The sequence below is a fragment of the Eurypyga helias genome, unplaced genomic scaffold (assembly GCF_000690775.1).
Source record: "Eurypyga helias isolate BGI_N326 unplaced genomic scaffold, ASM69077v1 scaffold5611, whole genome shotgun sequence".
NCBI classification, from domain to species: domain Eukaryota; kingdom Metazoa; phylum Chordata; class Aves; order Eurypygiformes; family Eurypygidae; genus Eurypyga; species Eurypyga helias.
This window is the reverse complement of record NW_010231393.1, coordinates 76,739-99,134: the sequence shown is the minus strand read 5'-3', so window position 1 is coordinate 99,134 and position 22,396 is coordinate 76,739. Positions and strand designations below refer to the sequence as shown.

The 22,396-nt window shown below is 42.0% G+C and overlaps 1 protein-coding gene across 1 annotated transcript in view; it reads left to right on the top strand.

Annotated features, from left to right (window-relative positions):
- Positions 1 to 22,396, top strand: part of FGFRL1 (fibroblast growth factor receptor-like 1) — a gene marked incomplete at its 5' end in the record, with an annotated part of 171,833 nt that overhangs the window by 72,844 nt on the left and 76,593 nt on the right. Inside the window, one exon of the mRNA XM_010161052.1 lies at positions 13,316 to 13,588. Coding sequence (XP_010159354.1) covers positions 13,316 to 13,588 — 273 coding nt within the window. The remainder of the gene's footprint in view (positions 1 to 13,315; positions 13,589 to 22,396) is intronic.

Sequence of the window (22,396 nt, the reverse complement as noted above, 5' to 3'; positions counted from 1 at the left end):
CCTAATATCACAAGATTTAAAAAATAAAATTGTGAATGCTGGCAAATTCACCTTGATGGATGAAACACAGGAGTTAGATTGGTCTCCTCTTTCTTTTGATGTAATATTTTTCTCTGTCTTCCGGTACACAGAGGAGATTTTGGCTTTCCTTTTACCTGCTGTAGAAGAGTGTTACAAAAGTAAGATCCTACTTAGATACTCTATTTTTAAAGTGTTGTCAAATTTCCATTGTTTTCATAACTAAGAACCACTGTGCTTGTCAATGATGGAGCCCAGGCTTTTGCTGGTGGGCCAGGGCTGTGGTCCCTAGTGCTGGGACCATTTCAGCCCAAAGCTTGTTTGATCTTGGGTCCAAAAGTTGGAGCATTTTGCTCAGACCAATGATTATTAGTTCTTCTCAAGATAAATACCAAGTGGCAAATTCATTGGCCAACAGCTCTATGCCAACACTACCCCTGCTGTACCTTCTGGAGGTAAATCTGAGATCATTGGCTGAGTCTGAGCTCCTGCCAGTAAATTGTGAGCCTAAGTGCATTATCTCATCTTTTGCTCTCGCCTTTCTATAGCATGGCATTAAATGACAACCTCTCATACATTGCTTTTTCTGCTTTAGTCACCAACTGATCATTTAGTGTATGTAAAACAATGCCCTGGTTCTCCCTTCAGAAGTGAATTTTGTCTTTTGTCAAATAGTCGTATCCAGTATTAAATAGAAAGCATTTTTTATGGCCCTTTATTTAGTGGTATTTGATGGCAGTTCTTTGATCCCTGAAGGGGTGTGCAGTGCTGTTTGTGATACATAGCAAATTGATTTTACACATTTCCATCTTTTATTGATGAGTCTTCCAATGGGGTTTCATTGCAATCAGATTGGAGATTACTATGGTACAGCCGTTGGGAAGGGATTGGAATTTACATGCAATAAAGATTAGAGGATTAGCAACTGATTAGGAAAGTGCTGATTTATCCAGCCACAGGTACAGCAAATGGTCTTGGGTGTCTGCTTTTTTCTGACCTTGGGTTTTGACCTCTTGACTCCTCACTTAGAAATGCCAGTGTGCAGCACAGAGTGATTTCTGATGGCTTCTCTCAAGAACAAGTTCAAGTCGTTGCAACAGTAAGAACTCCTATTTCTGTGAACAGAGAAGCCCAGAAATCCTTATGCGAGTGGACACTTTGTTCTGACGTCCATCGACCAGGACAGGCTGAGCAGACAGACCGTGGCAACACTTTAATCTGCAGTCAGGAATTCCTGCTGACAGCTGATGCGATGTGCGTGTGTTGGTACACGCACGCGCGCGATGGGGTATAAAGCAGCTATGTAATCACGTGGCGAGACAATATTTCTCCGTGCACAGCTTTTCCTAGATAGCAGTTACGCTCTCCAGGTTTCTCCCCCCGCGCACACTTGCAGGAAGGTAGCTGGGACTGTACATTACCAGACTGTGAGGTAATAGGAGCGCATGTTAATTGATATTCCAGTGTAGCTCTATCTACCTGATGAATACTGACGTTACATGCCAGTGTGGAGTCCACCAGTGGGATGACGTCTTTTGAAATTACAGAGCAATCGATGTCAGCAAAACTCCCTTATGCTCTGTAGCTGCCGAAGTTCAGGCAGCTCAAATAAAGCCACCCCACTGACAGTCACGGGCTGTGCTAGTAACAGGGGATTGGGAGCTTACTTGTGTATCAGATAATAATTAGCACCATCTTCCTACTCATGCAGATTTCTACAGAAAAAAGATAGGCAGTATAGATCATCATCAAAGGGGGAATATTTCCAAATCTTTTGGGTAGTTTGGGGAATGAAAATGGATTTATATTTTAAATATTTATTTTTAATGTTTCAGTTAGGCAGAATATACCCACTGTTAGGTGCTGTTTCGGTAATACCATTCATCCTGAGATGCGCCACACTGGTGTGCAACAGAGGTATAGGAAGAACAGCTTACTCCGGATGAAGCAAAGCAGAAACTGAACAGTTCCGGGACTGTTCCAGGGACTTTTTCTGGACTTCAGGTCCAGAAAAGCACCTGGCAATCCTAGGCACAAACCATGGCAGTGTAGTCAGATACAGTAAGCATAACAGAACAAGTATTTGCTATCTCCTGCTAGGAAAACTAATAAAGGCCACTTAAGAGTGACCTAACCCTGTTGTTGTGAGGAAGCCAGCATGTAGAAAAGGAGGAGCAGAGGAAGTGGATCTGTTTGAAGCTGTCCCAGTTGCGGGCAGGCTGCAGAAATCTGGACTAGGCTCTGTCCAAGGCACCAGCTGAGCCCTCAGACTGTGCCAACAATAACTCGAGCGTTCACAGCCAGAAGGTAGCTTGTGCATGGACGTGTGCAGGCATCATCACGTGTTTTAACACTGTGCTGTGGCACCAAACTAGGGTCTATCCCTTTGAAGATGTTACCTGCTTTCCTTTGGGTATGGCCTGGAGTTGAGGCTGTTTCCTATATGACATCTATATGACAATATAATATTCTGCAAGTATGAAGGCTTCAGACGTTAAGTCGTCCTGGCCTCTGCCAATACCATGGAGTATTGTGTGCTTTTACAGCAGGTGGTGTGTGCGTCAGTGTCTGGGGGGTAGGGACCTGATGTGAATGCCATAAGAATTCCTTGATGGTTTCCTTGTTTTCATATGCGGGAAACTGGGTGTCTCTTGAGTTTAAATCTATGTTTTCACTGAATCAGCCTATGTGAGCACTTTCTTTTAAATCGCATTTAAGTATTTTCCCCTCCTGGAAGAATGTACAGGTGTGTCTCAGCTTGTAGAATGGCACAACAGGAACAAATCTTTAAAGTGAAGTATTTGGTGCTGAGGAGGTGATGTTCACACTACAGGCATGTGGGGAGTTTATTCTGGATTAGCTCCAGTCTGCTCGTGTATCTTGAGCACTCATTAATGGAAATCCGAGACCCCAGCTTCTGCTTTTGTTTTGCTGGGACCCAGCTAGCAATTGCTGGCTGTGCCTGCATTAGAAGCTCATGGGGGATAGGTAAGATTGGATCTGTAATGCAAAGTATTTGGTGCTGAGGACCCGACATCTTTATTTCAGAGGGGTATTTCACTTCAGAACAGCCTTAATTTGGTCCTATGAACTAAATGCCCACTTGAACTGGAACACACCTCGCAGCTCAATTCCATGTAAAAGCAACTCCGTTCATGTGCACCAGAATGATTTCATGATGTGAAGCAAAGTGTAATTGGTGAGGATGATCTAAATACTCATTTTTAAGCACACCCCTGGTCCAGTTTAAAACACTGACGTAGGCACCCATACAGTAGGCTCTTATGATGACAGTTTAATTTGGAAAGAGCTGGATAGAGCACTTCCCTTACTCCTACCATGAACTCGAGGTTTTGGTATAGCAACAGTGAATGGTTTTAGGCAGAATTTTAAAATATTGCAGTCTTAGAAGGTGGAGAGTCAACTCTGCTTTGCATTTTTCTTTTGGAGCAAGTTGAGGGTTTTTTTTCTTTAATTTTTCCTCTGGAGCAAAACAAGGCTTTTTTAATATATATATATATGGGAGGAGCGGTTGCCCTTGTTATTTCTGAATGCGTTTTAATTTATTCCTGTCCCAAAACAAAATGGTTTTTGTATTTTAGGGATACAGCAACCCATTAAAATATATTACCATTTCTTAATCAATATGCTTTTAAAATCCTTTTTTTTTTTTCGGTATGTGCTTCATTTTAATTTGTCATTATGACTCAAAAGATTTCTCAAACTGAAAAGACAAATATTGAAAGAGAAAACTGGACAAAGTCTTGGTTCTGGACAAAAATGTCATTTTGTGATAGAAAAACATTTCTGAAAAACACTCCATACTAAGTCTCCTCTGCAGTCATTCAGCTAGAAGTGCTTTCTGTCCTAGAGAAGCCTCTGAAAATATCTTCAGTTTTTAAATACCACGGTGTTTATCTCTTTGTGGTCACCAACAAGCAGTTGTTACCGCATTTTTGTGGTGACCAAACTTAGAAGCTCCCAGTGACGAGGGCAGAGCAAATTGAGCTCAGCCTTGCCATGTAGAGCACCACCACTGATTTCCCAACAACAACAGGCTTATGGACATTTTGGCAGTGTCTCCTGTTTGAGAGTCAGTGTTTAAGATTTTTTTTTTTCCTGAACCCTTAATGCCTTGATCACATTTTTCCATATTGGGAAAACCCAGAAGAAACCAGGATGGAAGAGTGTAAAGTCTTCTCCAGTTTCATCCCTTAGAGATAAATTTGTTAAGAAAGATCTTAAAGAATACTTTGAGGAAAACCAAATTCTCAGATACAAATGAGAAAGGCCCCCGTGTCGGGTATGGCTGAAGATTTGCACTGTGGACTAGCGGGAAGGCAAAACAACTATTTAAAGATTGTTGCTCACATCATTCCCGAATATGGCACAGAGTCAATCATCGTGGTTTTTGTTTCCCTGCAGAAATAAACAATAACACTTACAATTTCCTGCTTGTGCAGCTCTGACACAAACGTCTGCCTATAAGGGAAGTGGCTAATTACTTATTAAACCTTGTACTGTGCTTAGACCGGGTTAAATATTGACTACGAAAGTTCAAGGGGAATCTGTGTCACCAAACGTGAACTTGGGCATCCTATTTTCTAGAAGCTGTTCAAATAAAATTATTAGGTGATGGGATACTTGCATGTAGGCGGGGTACGGGGATGGGGGTGGGATGGGGGCGGGGGGCAAAGAAGGGGACAAAAAATGGAGCAGATTGGCTCAGAAGTAAATGCCTGTCTTTGAAACCTTGGGTTTTAGATCATGATCACAGTTGGGGACTCGGAGGGGAGTTTAGTTACGAAATAAGTGAACTAAACTGAGATTTGCAGGGTGTCTGGTTTGTTTTGCTGAAAGTCTTGGAGTTGGTGGGTGATTTAACTGGGAAATCAATGGTCTTGCGAAGCAGGGTTTGCAGGGTTGGGAAGCAGTTGGAATGGCAGAGTACAGTAGCATTTATATTAAAATTGGGGTAGATTAACCCCAGAAGCCAATTCAGGGCTGCCTGACTGGATTGTTTCCCAGAGATTATGGGAAACAAACAGATAGCCTTATGTTGGCAGGAATGGTCCCTGTGTGACTTGTGGTAGAGATACTGTGGGTTTGGGTTAAGTTTGGTGAGAGCAATTTGGGGGTATGGGATTTTCAGTTGTGTTCTGGATCCTCCTAAACTCTTCAAGCCAGAGGATTTCTAGCTTTCTTCCAGAATTAGGCATTTTGTCCTTCCTGGAAACAGGAGGCTTAAAAAAAAGCCTTTTAATTTCAGAACCTTGAAAATATGTTTTAATGCTGTTTGTTTTGAAAAAGCCTATTAGGAATACCATCATTCAGATGGACTCGCCTTTTTGAATGGGAATGAAAAAGGTAGATGATGTGGGTACGTGTGCCAACACACTTTTGTTGTACTTACCTATTCCCTAAAAAAAGTTTTCTGGTTATCCATTGAACTGCATACCTGAACTGCGCTGTCAGTATAATTTTAGCCTTAGGATAGAAATATTAGTCCTCTCTTCTGGCCCATGCTAAGCCCACTGGCAACACTTAAGAAACAATAAATAGTATCATTTATTCCACACTAGAAGAGAAACCTTCTAGCATACAAAGTCTTTTTCTTCAAAAGTAATTTGAAGTAATACTAACTCTTTTCTGTATTTGCTACCTCAAAACCTAAAGGATAAAGTTACAATGTTTTGCTGCTGAAAAAATATTCAGCAACACTTGAAATTGAATGTCACCCATGCACATTTAATTTAATAAGAAGGTAATTTTATGTTAAATAAATACCAACTGATTATTGAAAACATGTGCTCAAAGGATTTAAAAACCATGTAAGAGATACATATCTCATCTACTGTTGTTGAACTGCAATAAATCTATGCAATAATCAAGTGCCAATTGTTTAACATACAATAACTATTTTATTAAATCTCAGTGAAATGTGTATGGAGGACACTTAATTAAATGGAACATGTTCCCAAATATTCTATTTTTCTTGTTTTTGGAACATCTAGAGTAGAAAATTTACTGGCAGCCTTCACCCAAGGGGCTAGTTATTACTCATGTAAAAATATGGCAAGCACTTCTTGTGCTATCGATAAATATCCATTTCATCAGGAAAGTAGCTCCTACCACAGAGGTAGGGAAGAAAGAGAAAATATGTCATTTTACTTGCTGTAAAATGAATCCACAAAGCTGTTTTCTTCATCATGTTGTTGGGGTCAGCTGTGCAGTCCAAGCCTAGAACTTGTTCCTGCAAACAGTCCACTATTCCCAAAGCTAAGCCTGACCAGTCATCAGGGCTGGTCAGCAAATACTTGTGGTGCTTTTGTGTTCCTTTCTAAGAGTCTTTGTTCTACAGAGATGCTGTTATTTTTTTCTATAATCTTTTGATTGTTTTTGATAAGCATTGTTTTTGTCTGTGGGCACCTATTTTTTCAAGCCAAGAAGGACCCATTAGCTCATCTAATCTGATCTCCTCATGCCACATAGCAAAGCATTTGGCCCAGTTACCCCTACGCTGACCCCTACTTTACTTGGCTAGTGCATACCTTGTGTTAATGCAGACTGTTTTGTTTTAAAAATACGAAGAGAGGTTGGATTCACCAGTCCTTTGAACTGCTTATTCCAGCAGTTAATGGTATACATGAACAAATCATTCATCCTTTTATCTCTATCAAAAAACACTTTTATCAGTTCTGCTCTCCATGTAATGGCTTCCTACTGTGCAGAGAGCCAGGAGTTCCTCTCTTTGGGGAACACCTACTCATGTTAATTGAAACTCTTGCCATCATTGCTTTAGAACAATTCCCACAGGGAATGGCTTACTTTGTAGGTGTTTGTCCAGCCCTCAGCACAGCGAAGCCTCTGTCCATTGACCCATCATTACCGCTTGAATGTCAACACAAATAATGGTAATAATGATGTACAAGTATATGATCCTCATGTTGGTCTTGCAGAGAAGGTTAAACTATTGTAGTGAGTATTAAACTCCTACTGTAAGCAGGAGTTGGCCATCCGAGCTTTCTGGCAATGGATATCCCAAGTTAGCCAACTCTGGAAGCAAGTTTACAACATGGCTTTTATATAGTCCTTTCCAGCCAACCATGTTCATGCTGAAGCATGGGAGAGGTGAAAGAAATCAACTTTGGTGTAAACCATCTTTGTACTAAGGACTCTGGAGGATCAGGTTTTACAGTGATGAGTACCGTGAAGGCCAAATATTGTCTCAAGTGTTGGTGTAAGAGATTGTGTTCACGTGGAACGAGTGGTTCGGTTAGCAACCATTGTCCAACTCCTTCATCTCATGGTCACAGTGAAAGATTTCTCTGCTTTGCTGTATTCTCCTCATAGGGCACACATTGTGATACCCCAGTCCTTGATGTTAATTCCTTGCATGCATTGATGGGTTGTTTGGGTGCTTCATGCTAAATGACTTTGCTAATTTGCTAACACAGCACTTCAAAAGAAATCTTATCTTCATGGAAAGTGAATGTGTTCGGTATTAAATAATAAAATATACATAACCCATGGGGCTCTTAAAACTTATTTAACTTCTTTATAAACTTTACAATACAGTATGTGGATATTATAAATTACTTACCATTCCAAGAAACTGTCCGGGCTGGTTGACCTTCCTTGGAATTTCCTCTTTGTAATTATGTTTAATGTGTTAATAAAGTTCACTTTGAACTGTATCATGGCAAATGGTCTCACAGGACATGGGTCAGTGCTGGTGTGTTCACCATATGTGAAGCTTGATGTTAGCATGCAGTTTAGTTGAAGGAATGGCAACACTAAGTCCAAACAATTGTAGAAGCAGTATCTCCTCCCCAGGTTAGCAGTAAAAGGGGTTCATGGAAAGTTAGGAATGTGGAGTGGGAAATCATTTAGCTTTCACTGCTAGGTGTTACTAAATTATAGCTCTAGGTTCGAGTCACTATCTAAACACCATATATCTAGAGGTTTTCACACAGAGCTATAAATCATGTTTACTACATGTATGAGTTGAATGAGTGCATGAACTTGGCAATGCAGTCCAGGAAAATATAATTACATGTGTGTGTGTTTCTGACTGTGAGAAATATGGACAGGAAGCTTCAGGCTATTTCACTGTTGTGTCATAAATACACTTCTGGAAATTGTTTTTGCTGCTTCCTGGAAATAGCTATTTGCTCAAGCAAAAAGACTTTCTTGGGTTTTACGTGACTCCTTTTGCCTAGAAGTGTCAACCACCAGGCTTTCCAAAGCACTGTGGGGGCAAAATAGGAATACTTATAAAGCAGTGTCAGCAGCAGAGCAGCAAGTGGGACTTTTCTGTGGTATAGGATAGTGGAGAGTAGTATCGCAGGATATAAAATGAAAATTGCCCAGCTGTTCCATAAGACAGGTGTAGGATCTGTCTTTTATATAACGGAGCAGAATGGGGATTCCAGTTGCTTGTATTCGTAAATGAGGCAAATAAATCTGCACACTTGTCTGCATGTATATGAGCAGAAATATTTAAAACAAATGAGGAGATCATGGCAGTTCCTTGTTAACATTTAACTGGGCTTATACGATCTTGAACAGAAAACTTGGCATCTGGCTGAGTTTGTTGGTTTCTTTTTGGGTGTACTTAATGAGGAAACTACAAGCAAGAAAATAACTTGGTGGAAAATGTAGGGTCTGGATTGTTTAAATTATATTTTAAGCCTGATTGCACCCTGGCCCTTGGAACTCCAGGCACGATCCCTTCTAGTAACTAAAATGATTTGAATGTTATGGGACAAAGTTATATTTAGTTTGTATTTGGAGAAAGAATAACAACCAGGCGTGGGGGGAGGCAGCTGCATTCTCATCACTTCTTCCCAAGTCATATCCACGGATGTCAAACCCCACCCTTCCCCCTCGGACAAAATATTAACAAAAGATTCTCTGAAGCTATTGGGTTGAGGACAAGGGGGACTGAAGAAAACCTGCCCCCACTGGGCTTGTGTTCAGGCACGGCTTAATTTATCGTAATAGCTCCTTCTGTTCGCACAGGCTGTGAAGTCAGCTGCACCCTCTGTGGCGTGGTGTGGCGTGGCTGAAAAGGCAGTTTCTCAGCAGTGCCCTGTGGCTGTAGGGCTGCCTTTGCGTAATGGAAAATTGCAAGAGTGGAAGCAAGAAATGGTGGGGTTTTTTCTCTCCCCACCATTCCCCCCATCCCTCCTGACTGAAAATGTATAAAAATCTGTGTCACCAGTTTTGCTGAAGTATCTACCTGGAGCCTTGGTTTTGTACGCTTCTCCCATATCTGATGGGGAAATGCTGCAGGAAGTTATCTCTCTTTCCCGGAGCATCAGAGGCTACAGATTCTCACCACTTATAAAGGCTGATTTTTTCAGCCTAATGATGAAGAAGTCAGGGGGAGTATGGTGTAGGGACACTTCCCCCAGGATTTACACCTAGGACCAGAGAGCACTGCTTTCTCTTGCTCTATCTTGAAAGGATGCAGTCTGGAGCTTTGGCCCATGGGTGTTCCCCCCCAATAGCCAGAAAGATGGTATGTATCAGCATTAAAAATTGCGTTGTGATATATATGAATTCATAATTTCAGCAATTTGGTGTAACAAAGTTATTTCAGGTTTCAAAGCAATCCCTTATGGAGTTGCTATCCAGCTCTTGTGGTATTGCCTTAATGCATAATCCACAAACCAGGCAAGAATGGCACTACAGCAGCTATAGGGTATTGCTCTCAAAAGACATTAGATCATTTCTGCTCACATACAACACCAAGCTGGAGTCTAGGATGGCTGAGACTGTGACACTGGCTGCTTGAGGAATAAGTGCATCTGCTTTTTAATGCTGCGTTAGAGCGCAGGGCAGAAGCCGGCTGTGGCAAGGGATGCGAAGGATCTGCCATAGAGAAACCTGAGAAATTAAACTCCAGGGGAACCTGGGTGGTTCTGGACAGATTAATGTATGGATTCAGAGGGTGGATCTATCCAAACAGTGTGGGATTGCCGTGTTATGTCGTGCGAAGCAGCTCCGTGTGAGTAGCGCCCGCTGCCCAGGGGATGTTGGAGAAGGGCCTTTCTGCAAAGTACACTTCTCCCTCTCCACCTCCTCCCCTCCAAATACTGACAGGACAGAGTGGTGAGATGTGCCAAAGTGTATCTTGACTTGAAATGCATTCATCTGTCACTGTTGCAGTCCCAAGGCAGGGCTGTAGAGATACGTAGTGAAATAAGAGCCAGTGGATGCCTGTACGTTAGAAAGAGAGACAGAGATCCGTGATGATATCAACATTTTATTCTTGCTGTAGCCATCTACAGGAGGTCCATCTATCGTTGGCTTGCCAGGGACTCTGAAGCCTCTGGCATATGCGGAGGCACTGATTCCAGAGAAAAAGTAGTACTGCTTGTACAGAAAGTTATTAACGCAAAGATGATAGGTAATAAAATATGAACGTATAGCACCAAATGAGCAGAAACAAGGTTTTAACATCTGTGTCTTGAGAGCTGTACCTCATTGAGAAGTGCATGGAGCTGTATCTGGCAAAATTCAGAGCAGGAAAAAGCGTGAGGGGAAATTTTTATTCCTCATCCCAAGGAAGTCGCTGGCGGGGGTTAATGAAAGGCTGTAGAGGACCACGCTAGTGTTTTTCTTTTCAAGCAGAAAGGCTCTAAGAAACACACCCTTTCTGAAATGTCATAAGGGTCTGCGAATAGATCCTGTGACAGAGAGCGGTCCAACAATTCCTCAGAACGAAAGGTCAATCAAAGGAAAATGGCATTTAGGAGGACCAAGCTTACCGCTGACCCAAACATGTGACAGATCCAGAGGCAACTCTGGTGCCATCAGGAGAGCCGCTTGTGCAGCCTGCCCCAACGAGGCACATGACGTGATTGGGAAACTATCTGATTCCTCCAGGTCTCAAAATTCATCAGGAGTCAATCTGAATGTCGGAAGGAAAGGGATTTTGAAGGAGCTGCAGCAGGTTTCCAAGCTCGGAGGAGGGCACTCTCTTTCTGCACTGTCCCTGCTTGCCCTGTATCAAACATTTTTCCCAAGCACTAATTATAGTTCTGGTTTTGCTATTTGAATATGCATGGAGTAGTATCCTGACTCACAAGTATATTACAGTGAAGCTACTCTTAAGGTTTGACTTGCTTTTATAGGGCTCTAGGTCAGAAGGGATCTCTCCAAGGGCTAACACAGAATTTCAGCAAGGCTGTGGATTTGTCTGGACATTTCTGCTCTTTTACACTGAGTGAGACACTGCACCATGCAGGGAACTGTAGCAGAATTTTACGGCTGGATCCTCATCCAGTCTTGGTGAATTCAGCTTTATCAAAGCCAACACTCACAACCCTTCCTGATGGGTGAATCTTTAAAAAATTCAGCATTGCAGCTTGTGTCAGATCAGAATTCAAGGGATCGTGGGATTATCTCTTTATCCTCAGAGCTGTTTGGAGATCTTCCAGGGGGATGAACATTAACAGTGTTGTTGCACTGCTTAGAAAGACCTGGACAAACAGGAAATTCTTCCTGGTGAGCGTGGTGAGGCACTGGAACAGGTTGCCCAGAGAAACTGTGGATGCCCCATCCCTGGAAGTGTTCAAGGTCAGGCTGGATGAGGCTTTGAGCAACCTGGTCTAGTGGAGGGTGTCTCTGCCCATGGCAGATGGTCTTTAAGGTCCCTTCCAACCCAAACCATACGATTCTATGATTCTCTGATTTTTCATGATGTTTTGCCAGATCCCTTGGAGTATGGGAGGGCACCATCACCTCCAAGACAGTGTCCCACAGATGTCTGCAGAGTGTATGCAGAAATGGGTGTTACCTTTGCCAGGGACTGACTTTTTAAGAATAAGTGCTCTCAAGATCCCACCTTGGGTCTTCAGCAGTTCATCGGAATCTGAGTGTGTCTAAGACCCATTGGTTTAACCAGGCTCTTAGTTAAACTAATTAATGATTATCAAGCTACTTCATAACTTTTCTCTCAGCTTGAGCAGCACTCCTGTTCACCAGCAAAGCTCATGAGTACCATTCAATATGAGTAACTGCAACAGCCACTCTGTAGTCATTCATGGGTTGGACTGTATGTACTGCCTTAGTCATGCTGGTGAAAATTCAGGTAGACATTGGAATAATAGGAATTAGTCATGAGGAAGTGCAAATATGATTTCTGTAGTTTATCCCATGTGGATCCAATCCTGCAAAACACTTGGAACAGGAATAAAATATGAGGGAACGATTCCAAATCCCACAAGCATCTTGTGGGTTTTGGGTGCAACTCAGCATCAGCAATCCTTAGCAAAACACTTTGTCCTTATGCAAGAGCAGGGCACTTATCACACCCATTAATATGAGCGTTGCTATTGCAGTTTGTGTGGGGAACTTATGCAATTAATGAAAAGGCAGATGAAGGAAAAAAGACTCTCTGCTTCAACCTTTCAGAGCCTTAGGAAGAAATTCCAGTTTGAATTCAGCTATGGGCCCATTCCCACTGTTGGAGTCTTTATCACTTCTTTGTTCTGATCATTGACCTGTTCAAGTGCATCCTGTTATGTGGCAGTGTGTTCACTCTGTGGCATTCCAGGGACACTCTGTTTTGTATGAAATTGTCACCTTTTGCGAAGAACAAATATTTGTCAGTTGGGTCAAACCGGAAGGGTTGCCAAGGCAATTTATAAAAATAACCTCTTTTAGACTATAAGCAGTGTTAACATGTCAGGCTATACTGTATGTTTCCGTGAAGTGCTACCCAATGAATGTTTTATGCCCGACAACTGCAAGGCTTATGTGTCTCAGATAAAGCCCATCTGGTGACTATTAAAGGGAATTAATGTACATACAACACAAAAAGATTATAACATTTGGGGCAAGGGGGCACTGTTTTGTTTTAAGTACCAGCGTTGTTACTAATTTTGCCTTCAGAATAGGTGTTAAGTTTAAAACAACTACAGTTGCTTTACCAAATAGAGATGGACGGTTTGTGTACTGAACTCGTCCTTGCTATAGAAAAAAGAGGGTGTTTTGGAAAAGTAACAGAGGCCCAGAACAAGGCTTCCCTCGTGGGTTAGTGTGAGCTGCTGCTGATGGCAAGGCTACAGCTTCAGGTCTCACAAAACCCAGTATCTTTGTTGATGTATCCCTCTGTAATCATCTGCATTTTTAGCCTTAGTGGTAAGTGATTTTTGGTAAGCACTTTTCATTGTATTTCTGTATAGCAATTAATATGGTGTGCTGATTGATGGCTGGTCTTTAAATCAGTGCCATATTCCTGACAAAAGCAGTAACAGCTCTTCCTATCTCTGTTCTTTCTTAGGTCCCCCAAGGATTGCCGATAAAGTGATTCATCGTCAGTCTGTAAGGCTAGGGAGGACCATCAAGCTCCTGTGCCCAGTGGAGGGTGACCCCCCGCCTCTCACCATGTGGATGAAGGATGGACGCACTATCCACAGTGGCTGGACAAGGTTCCGAATCCTTCAGCAAGGGCTGAAAATCAAGGAGGTGGAAAGTGAAGACGCGGGAACCTACATTTGCAAAGCCACCAATGGCTTTGGCAGCACCAATGTGAACTACACCCTCATCGTGATTGGTGAGTAGAGCTGGAGAACAGCCAGGCCTCACCTGCTTTGCGGGTAGAGAGCGAGCTCATTTCTGCATAGCTGTCAGTGACTGCAGATTTGCTTTGCTAATCATTCACTGACCTCCACTCTTAACCAACCCTTTCCAGTGTTTGAGGATTGCCAGAGCTGGCTACATTGCTGCACATCTTCTGTTGCAGCCGGCTGCAGGCAGATAAGATTACACAGTGCCAAAGGTTACAAATAAACAGAAATGATGCAATAGTCACTAGGGTCCGGATCACAATGAATTCCACACAGGAAAGGCTGTGTGATAAGGAGAGGTCACAGTGATCTTTGTTTGTTGTTGGAACGGGTTACTCTCAAAACAATTGTTAAGGCACCCATATAAAAACGCTCAGCTGGAAGACCCATGTATGAGCTTTTGCAAAGCATGGTGTCTTCAGAAATAATAACAGTTAGGCTGAAACAAAGCTCAAAGCTGGCATATGATCCAGCGATGCTCAATTCCTGAGAAATCCCCTTGGTGCAGGCAGGATTAAAATAGCTTCAGATGCTGTCTTGGTGACCATAGGTTCTCTGGCTGTGTTTTTGACCTGCTTCAGAGGGCTTGCTTGCCCTGGTGATGGAATTCTGGGGTTGCCTGCTGCAGTGACCATTCCTGAAGGCCCCCAAAGACACTCCTCTGGGTAATCAGAGATGCCTCTGCTGTGGCTGGCTCAGAAATATGCTCACTGGTCCTTGTCGGTGAGGAGGGAAAGAGATGGATGAAACTTAGCATGTTGGACGATACTGAGGGAGCCAAGGGGAGGTGAGATCAGGTATCTTTCTCACCCTATTGCCTGATCAGCACCCCCGGTATCTGGTCTAGAAAGTTCTGTTTCTCTCAAACAGTGAAAGTGAGGACAGAGTTTGGGGCAGTTTCCAGCTGCCTACTGGTTGGCACTTGGCCTGGTTTTGTTTTATTTCTTTTTCTTTCCCTCTGCAGCAGGAGGGCTGCTGGGGACTCGGACCATGTAGCAAACACTTGGTGCTGCTTGATGGAGGATTATCACCCGATAACAGGGTGATTCTTGGAGAATGCACGTTGCTGCAGAGCCAGTATGGGAGAGACACCAGCATGTACATGTCTTATCAGGAAAGAGATGCTTAGGTGAGGGAAACCCTTTTGCTATATGACTCCTGTAGCATCAGTGGAATAAAGCTCTAAAAGCCATTTTACATAGTTTGCGGATTTGATTTTCCTCATTCACCTCTTTTCTATTCATGTTCATCCATCTGTCTTTGCTACACTGAGCAAAAAGGATGAAGTGTAAATAGTCTATGAAGTTATGTCTATACAGACTCCTTTTGGAAGTGCTTTCCAGACTCTTTGGTGTGGAGAAAGAAATACTATAGGACCCTGCATCAGTCCTGCTTGTACTTTTGCATTATGTGGAGGTTGCCAAACTCTTTGATCTTCTGTGACATCCAGTATCTTCTATGAAGCTCAAGGCCCAAGCCATCTCCCATTATTCCAAGTCAAAGAGGCATGGAGGCATCTGTGAGTCAAGCTCTGACTATTCTTGGTAGTGCAACAGAAACAAATGAAAGGGAAAAGCCAGGAGGCACAGGGTGAAAGTTGGACTACAATTCAGGAAAGATCGAGGCAAAAACTTCAATTCAGTTGCTCAGGGAAATTGGATTATCAAATTTAATTGTGTTAAGAACAATACCATTCATTATATTTGGCACTGAAAAGCCTTGGGCATAAACACTAGTTATTTGGAGCCTCATCGGGTAGCTATGGAAGGAAATGGCAAGCTCCCACTGGCCTCTGTGGGTGTGAGATTGAGCCCTATGCAAACAAATATTGATCATCAAGTGCCAAGAAAAGAGTAGCTTTAAACTCAATGTGTGGCAGACATATGGGCTGAGTTACTGTTCATCTCCATGCAGCCTTGTTCTAATGCTGGCTAACCCCATTTTTTCTTAGACTCTTTGCACTTTCCTTCTTTGTCTCTCAGCGTACCCTTGTGCATTGTTGTTGCTCAGACCATTTTTGACGGATTGCTTATGTCCCTCATCTCCAGTGGTACTGATGTGTTCACGTAACATTTCAAACCAATTGCTTTTCACTAAAACCATTTCCCTTGAAAACAAATGTTCCCCTAGTGTCTTACTTGCCAAGGTTCGCAAGAAAACACAAGGTATCACTGACTTATTCTTTCAAAGGACCCAAACATTTAATGCATTGGCCAGATGCTCATGTTCGTCTTGGTGAAAATGCTTTTGGTTGAGAGAAAATCAATCCTTTGTTGATTTTTGAGGAGGAGGCAGTGTTTTAAAACCAACTGCATGTCAGGTTTGAGGATGAAGATCAAATTGATGGATCTGTTTTGTTTGTGCTCTGGAAAGCACAAACTTCATTAGGCAGAGTGGCCTTTTGAACCATATGGCTTCTCTATTCTCCCACTCCTTCAAAGGAGAAAAACCTTCTCACTCCAGGTTTACTGCTGACAGCAAACATGTAAAACCATGCAGGTGTCAGACATGGGACAGGTGGTTAAGATATTAAATCTAAAATAGCATCAAATGATTCATTAAACATTAGGGCTTGAAAAAATAAAATCCATTTTGGCATGAAAACATTCTGGGAATTTAAGCAGTAGTATCTGGAATCCATACAGGAGCTTATTGAAAGATTTTGGAGTTATGCTATATGCTTTTAACTGAGCTCTGCCATACCACTGGCAAGTGAGGAGCTGTCACCCCTGTGTTATATGTGTGTACACTGCATCAGGGAAAGGTGAAGGTCTACCCAAGGTCCTACAGAGAGTGGAGACTAAAATTCAGCTGCCTTGAACCTCTCTGCCTGCGTTCAGTACTATATAACTCTTACTATTCTTAATGCTTATCAGTCTCCATAGTCCATTAGAGCATAGAGAACAGCAAAACTCTGTGACATTGTATGAAGGAATAAAAAAAGGCATTGGTCCCGCCAATGCCGGTGAGTGCTGGCAGACATGGCAGAGGTGAGCCCCCTTGTCTATGTTGCAGGTCAGTCTCTGTGAGATGAAATAATTTTGGTACAAGCCTGTTCAAATGTCGCTTTGCAGCTTTCATGACAGATTCTGCCTGCAACCAGCCAGATCAGTGCCTCTAAACGTCTGGTAGACATACTTATACGTTGCCTGGCTGGAGAACTTCTCAGTCAGCAAGTGCGGATGAGACGTATTACTGTGATTTTACAGATGGTATCTAAGGCAAAGAGAGACCAGGTGATTATTCCAAAATCACATAAAATATGAGCAGTGGCTCATGGTGGAGTCTAAACCTCCTAAATCTCATCCTAAAAGACTATTCCTCCTTCATAACACTTGCTAAAGTCTTTTATTCCTAATTTAGCATCTTCCTGCTGCTGTGTTGGAAGGAATCTTCTTTTATTCTAGGTTTTTGATCTTTCTCCTCACACAAAGGTTTTGCCAACCCAGATGGTAGCAATTGGTTTCTGCCCTGCTTATTACCCCTTCTTTTCAGACTGAAGGGCCCAGATCCCAAAGATCCAAGAAATCCTGCTCTAATGCACCCCTGTGTGAAATGTAAGCCAGTAAAAGCAGATAACCAATATAAGTCAAAACTACAATTTCCTCTCCTAGCCAGCCTTAATAGTTTTTGTGGCTTACCACAAGATTTGGGATGCCAATTACACTGCAGACAGTTTTACAAATGCTGGAAGAGGAACTTCTCTTTAATCAGTATTAAATCAGCATTGCAGTTATTAAGTACAATGGTTCCTTATTGTGGAGAATTATCTGTAGCTCATCAAAACAAATGTGCTGTGCTTTCCCCCAAAAAATTATTTGTACGATGATGCCCATAGAAGTCTTATCTTTAAAGTTTTTTCCCAGCTGACTCAGTTCAGAAGAGCTGAATTACATCCCACAGGTATGAAAAATAAAATTATTTTGGTTTAAATGCTTGCTTGAAACCTGCAGTTTCTTTAGTGCAGTGTAAAACTCCTTTGCCAATGTGTTCTCAAAGAAAGCCTAGGGCTAAAGAGGAAGAAACATAATGTTGAATAGCTGCTTATTATTTGAAAACCATCTACCTTGTGTGCTGAATGGAGGTATGTTCTCCAGAAAAAAAAAAGCATGTGACGGTGTAACTGAAACCTCTATCAAGCTGTGGCCAGCTTGGAGAAACTGTGAGGTTGTACATGTGAAGCCATCACACGCTCCAGCCGTCAGGCCCTCACTAGGAAATCTTAGCCCAAATGAGTGAGATTTGCCTGACTTACAAATAGCTGAAACCAAAGTCTTCCACCAAGGAAGTGCTGGAGAACCTCCACTGTCATCTCTTTCTGCAGTAATAAACAGTATCACTTGTTCCAGAAGTCTGGCCATCCTCTGAAGGAAGGGAGAATTGTTGGTGTAGGAAGGACTGTTAGTAAATATTTACACTGTAGCATAACGACCTCTTTTATTAATGCACAGGACAGAGGACTTTTCACTTGCAGGAGTGTTATGGGCCAAATCCTGCAAGGTGTGCCAGCATTACAACATGTAGGGCTATTGCTACAGGTGCTTCCAGTAAATACTTCATCTTGCATCAGTTGCTCAACCAAGTGATGAAAGATCAAACTGTCTGGTTTTGCATCTGCATGCATGTTTCTTATTAATTTCTGTAGCAAAGAAAAAGGAAGCAGCAATAAGGGTAGGGTTTGGGGATTGTCTCTGCTCTGTAGACTTCTTCCTTCACTTGGAGTTTGTAATCTGCCAAAGACACGTTTTGCTTGGGTGCATCTCAGCACAAAAAAGATCAACATTTAAGGCCAAGGAACAGCTGCTCCGGTGTTTCTCCTTCTTGCCCGTTATCTCTGACTGCTGCAATTGTCTTTTATCTTCTTTGGGTTTATTTGGAGGAAGATTTTGGTGAAGAATCCATCATCCGTACAGTTCATATCCCTCTCTGGTGCCTGGCTCTCTGCATGACTAAGCCACTTGGCCACATTTGGGTTGTGGAATAGTAAAACCTTAATGTAGAGAGCAGGAGGAAGAGTGCAGCTTGTTGTCCTAAACCTCTGATGGGCTGTTTAGAAACTGAGCTATAGCTCTTTTTCAAACAAATTAATTTTACTTATAAATGTCTGTTGTCTGTCTTCTGTAATTGATTGCTTTGAGAATCTTCCCCGACATCAGATGATTTATCTTTAAAGTAGCTTTTTTTTCTGCTGAGCCAGCTGCTATTTTATGCTTTTTTACAGCTTGTCCAAAGACAGAGCTCTTTGATAACAGGCATGTGTGAAAAATTTGCATTAAAATAAACTACTTTTTTTTTAAACAGTCAGCATAAGTATCCTGAAGAAAAAAATCATGGCAATGTGTGAATGGATATCTATTCTAATGCGCTTTTTTCTGCTCATAGTAGTAGAAAATACTGTGTGAAAAAGTCAAGTACAGTAAAATATGGTTTGCATTACAGTTCTCCAATGAAGTCATCAATCCGTGTCTCAGAACTCATTTACAGTGCAAAAGCTGAGAAAACATTTGCAGCAGAGAGTCAGGTGCCACCAGCCATCGTGGAAAAGCATGACAAATTCATTTATGTTTGGATTTTGGCCTCTTAATAAACTCTGGGGACCAGAGAAAGATGTGCTCAGCAAGAAGATGTGACTAAACATTGAGTCAGCAATGTGTGCACCAAGGGACTGCTAATGCTAAGCAAAAAACTGAAATGAGTCAACACTTAAAAAAAAAAAAAAACAAAAAAACCCAAAAAAACCAAACAACAAAAACACCCCAGAAAAAAGGTGCAGTATTTGCATGTGAGAAGAAGATGGTGTGGCTTGTGCTGCTCATGGTATGGAGTTAGCAATCCCTCTTTAGCGCATTTACATCAATGCAAAGTGTGAACGGCAGCCCATGCAGCGTGGGACAATTAACACAATCACAGGGCACGTAATCATGACTAATGATGATTAGTCAGTTGTTATATGGAAATGAAGAATTCCTTGTGACAATAAACAGTAACAAAATTCTTGCGTTTAATTTGTTAAGGCCCCAATCCAACAGCTGGGTCTACGCTGGTGGCCTCCTGTGCATACACAGAATGATTAACACCAGATGAGGATCTGGCCATAGTCACTGATGCTTAGTAATGATTATGTTGCTAATTAAAGCTCAGATTGTTTTTGGCCTTTAAGAGATGAGCAGAAAAGGGGAGCCTTAGTTTACTACTCAAGGCCTAACAATTGCAATCATTACACAAGGATTTCTTGTCAGCAAGTGGTGCTGTGTCATCACTGGGTCACAGCAATACCTCTGTGGAGATGCGAGTAGGGCTTTGGTTCATAACAAGAGCTCTCCAAGGGGTGTTGTCGAGTGAGGATGTCCTGCATGTCAGCCTGTGGGAAGAGACTGTCAATCTGCATGAACTGAACCCAATAACTATAGGAGTCAAGGAAATGTTGGTACATAAAATGTGAGTATTGTCATATTTCGGTGCAAACTCATAACTAAAAACTGTTCACTTGGAAATGAAGCTCCTTTTCCAGTGGAAGTGACTCATCATTGACTAATGATGCCCTCACCCAAGTGAAGGATCTTCCTTCTGAGTGTTTATTAGCGTAGGCATAAAGACACACACCCTGACCAAACTTGATGTTGCCCAGGGACAGCAGAAGCATACATGTTAAAAGGAATGTAAAAGCAATCAGTTATTCTTATCCCCTAAACTTTAATGGTGCTTCATTTTCTCCTCTTCTGGGGAATCCTGCTCAGAGTCCAACAAACTCCTTGTCACAATGTGCAGCATGTTTAGTCCTGGAAAATGTCCACTATCCTGTGAGAGGAAAGCAGGGGAGATAAATACTCCAAAGTGGAAAAGTGACTATTCTTGGGCTGCTGCAGAAAAATTATTTTACTTGTTTTAGTCATTTTGATGAGTGTTAAACTAGATTGATGTCACAACAGCCCATAATAATTTGTTCTTGAAAAGCTCTTTCTCCATAAAGAGGTGATGATGTCATGGCCAATATTAGCTGTAACTGTCCTAAAAATGACTGATCAAAAATGTAACACCTAGTGATATGACTGATGGATCTTGGTGAACGGGTGTAAAAGACTGGAAAACATCACAGCCGAGCAGCAGTCTTGTTTCTTCCAAGTCCAGATCTATAGTGTAACTCGGTGCTAATGCTGTATAATGTCCACAGTTTTTACAAGATCTTTGTTAGGTTTTATTAGTTTCATTTGATTTTATAACAAACTTAACAGTATGCTTATCAATACATCATGCTCTGGCTAACAAAAGCCTCACTGTTTTGGGTAGGTGTCTTTTTTTCCTTCGTGAAGCTGTAACATAGAAGCCAAGTTAAGAAGGTGACAACACCTGTTCACAATTTAAAGGAAATTAAAAGATTTTTTTCCATGGATGTAAGCATGAAATTCATACATATATGTATGGATATATAATTTCCCCCCATACTCCATCCTGTGGTAGACTGTGGCAAACCAGAGCTGCAGCCAGTGTAAATTCAAGGCATGCAGGACATATGGATGCATTTAGCCCACAATCCTTTGCAGATGCTTTGGAGTGTATAGCTGCTGCTACACCCATGCAAATAGCAAACTGCAGCTCTGTTTGCTGCGCGAGTATTGTTTGGGAATGAAAGCGATATACAGTGCCAGGCAGGCTGACGTTAAAAGTGTGTTTGATCTGAGCAATTTATGGTTTCCTTCTGTTAAATGATATTAATAGAATTAGCCTCTGATCCCAACGAGTTTGCGGTGTACATGTCATGTTTTTCTTGTCAGTATGTCTGAAGGCTAAAAACATCTTTTGCCTTTGTCCTTATTAATCAGAGTTGTCTTTATTACAATCTTACACACAGCTAAATGACAGAATTTCAGCCTGTGTTGATCTGCACAGCCACTGTTTTGTCCACAACTACGGATCTATAATGCTTAGAAATAGTTGCCTTTGTGAGTAAAGCCAAGGTCCAAGCAGGTGATATGTACACGTGTGGAAAGCAGGCATGCAGAAGGTGGTCTAGATTACCAGTCAAGGTCTGCTGTAACTGCAGTTAAGAGTTTTAATTGATAGTGACCCAAGTAATGAGGAGACATGGTGTTACTTGCAGAACTGGTCATCAGCATTTTTGAGATATCTACCATCTTGCCAACCATCCAAGATGACCACCTTTCCCACGTAGCAGGCTGTTAGCTTTCCTACAACTGCTGTCATCCCCTTTTCCTGGCAATGCTTCCTTGGCACCCTCTACTTGCCAAAGGCTGTGAGTGAAGGACGCATCATGGCCTTGTTGGACTCAGTGGACCAGTGAAGCTGGGTTGAGCTTCCTGGGCACAGTGTCTCCGGGAGGTGTCTGCCAGGAAGCACTGTGCCCTATTCACTCCTGCCATCATGCAGCTCTGCTGTCCTCAGTTTGCCAAGTAAATACCACTGATAGTAATTTTGTAATCCCTTTGGTATCAGTTAACTCAGAAATGCACAAAAGGCACACTTGTAAATTAAGGCACAGTGTACAGTATTTATTGTAGAAAGAACAGCACAAAATTGGGCTAGTTTATAAGATGTAGCTTGAATGTTGATGTTGGAGACTGTCTTTATGTGTAAAATGCATACACACCACTGATGGCTTATGTGCTGTTTCTTGATCCAGACACGTAGGTATGTTGCCTGATAAAATGTGTGGTTGTTGAGGAGGTGTATTTTTACATTCCTGTAGGGCCTGGTTTTCTACCTTTCCTATGCTGTCTTTGGCATCCACATTAAGAAAAAGATAAAGAAAAGAAAAAAAAACCCAAACAAAAAACCCA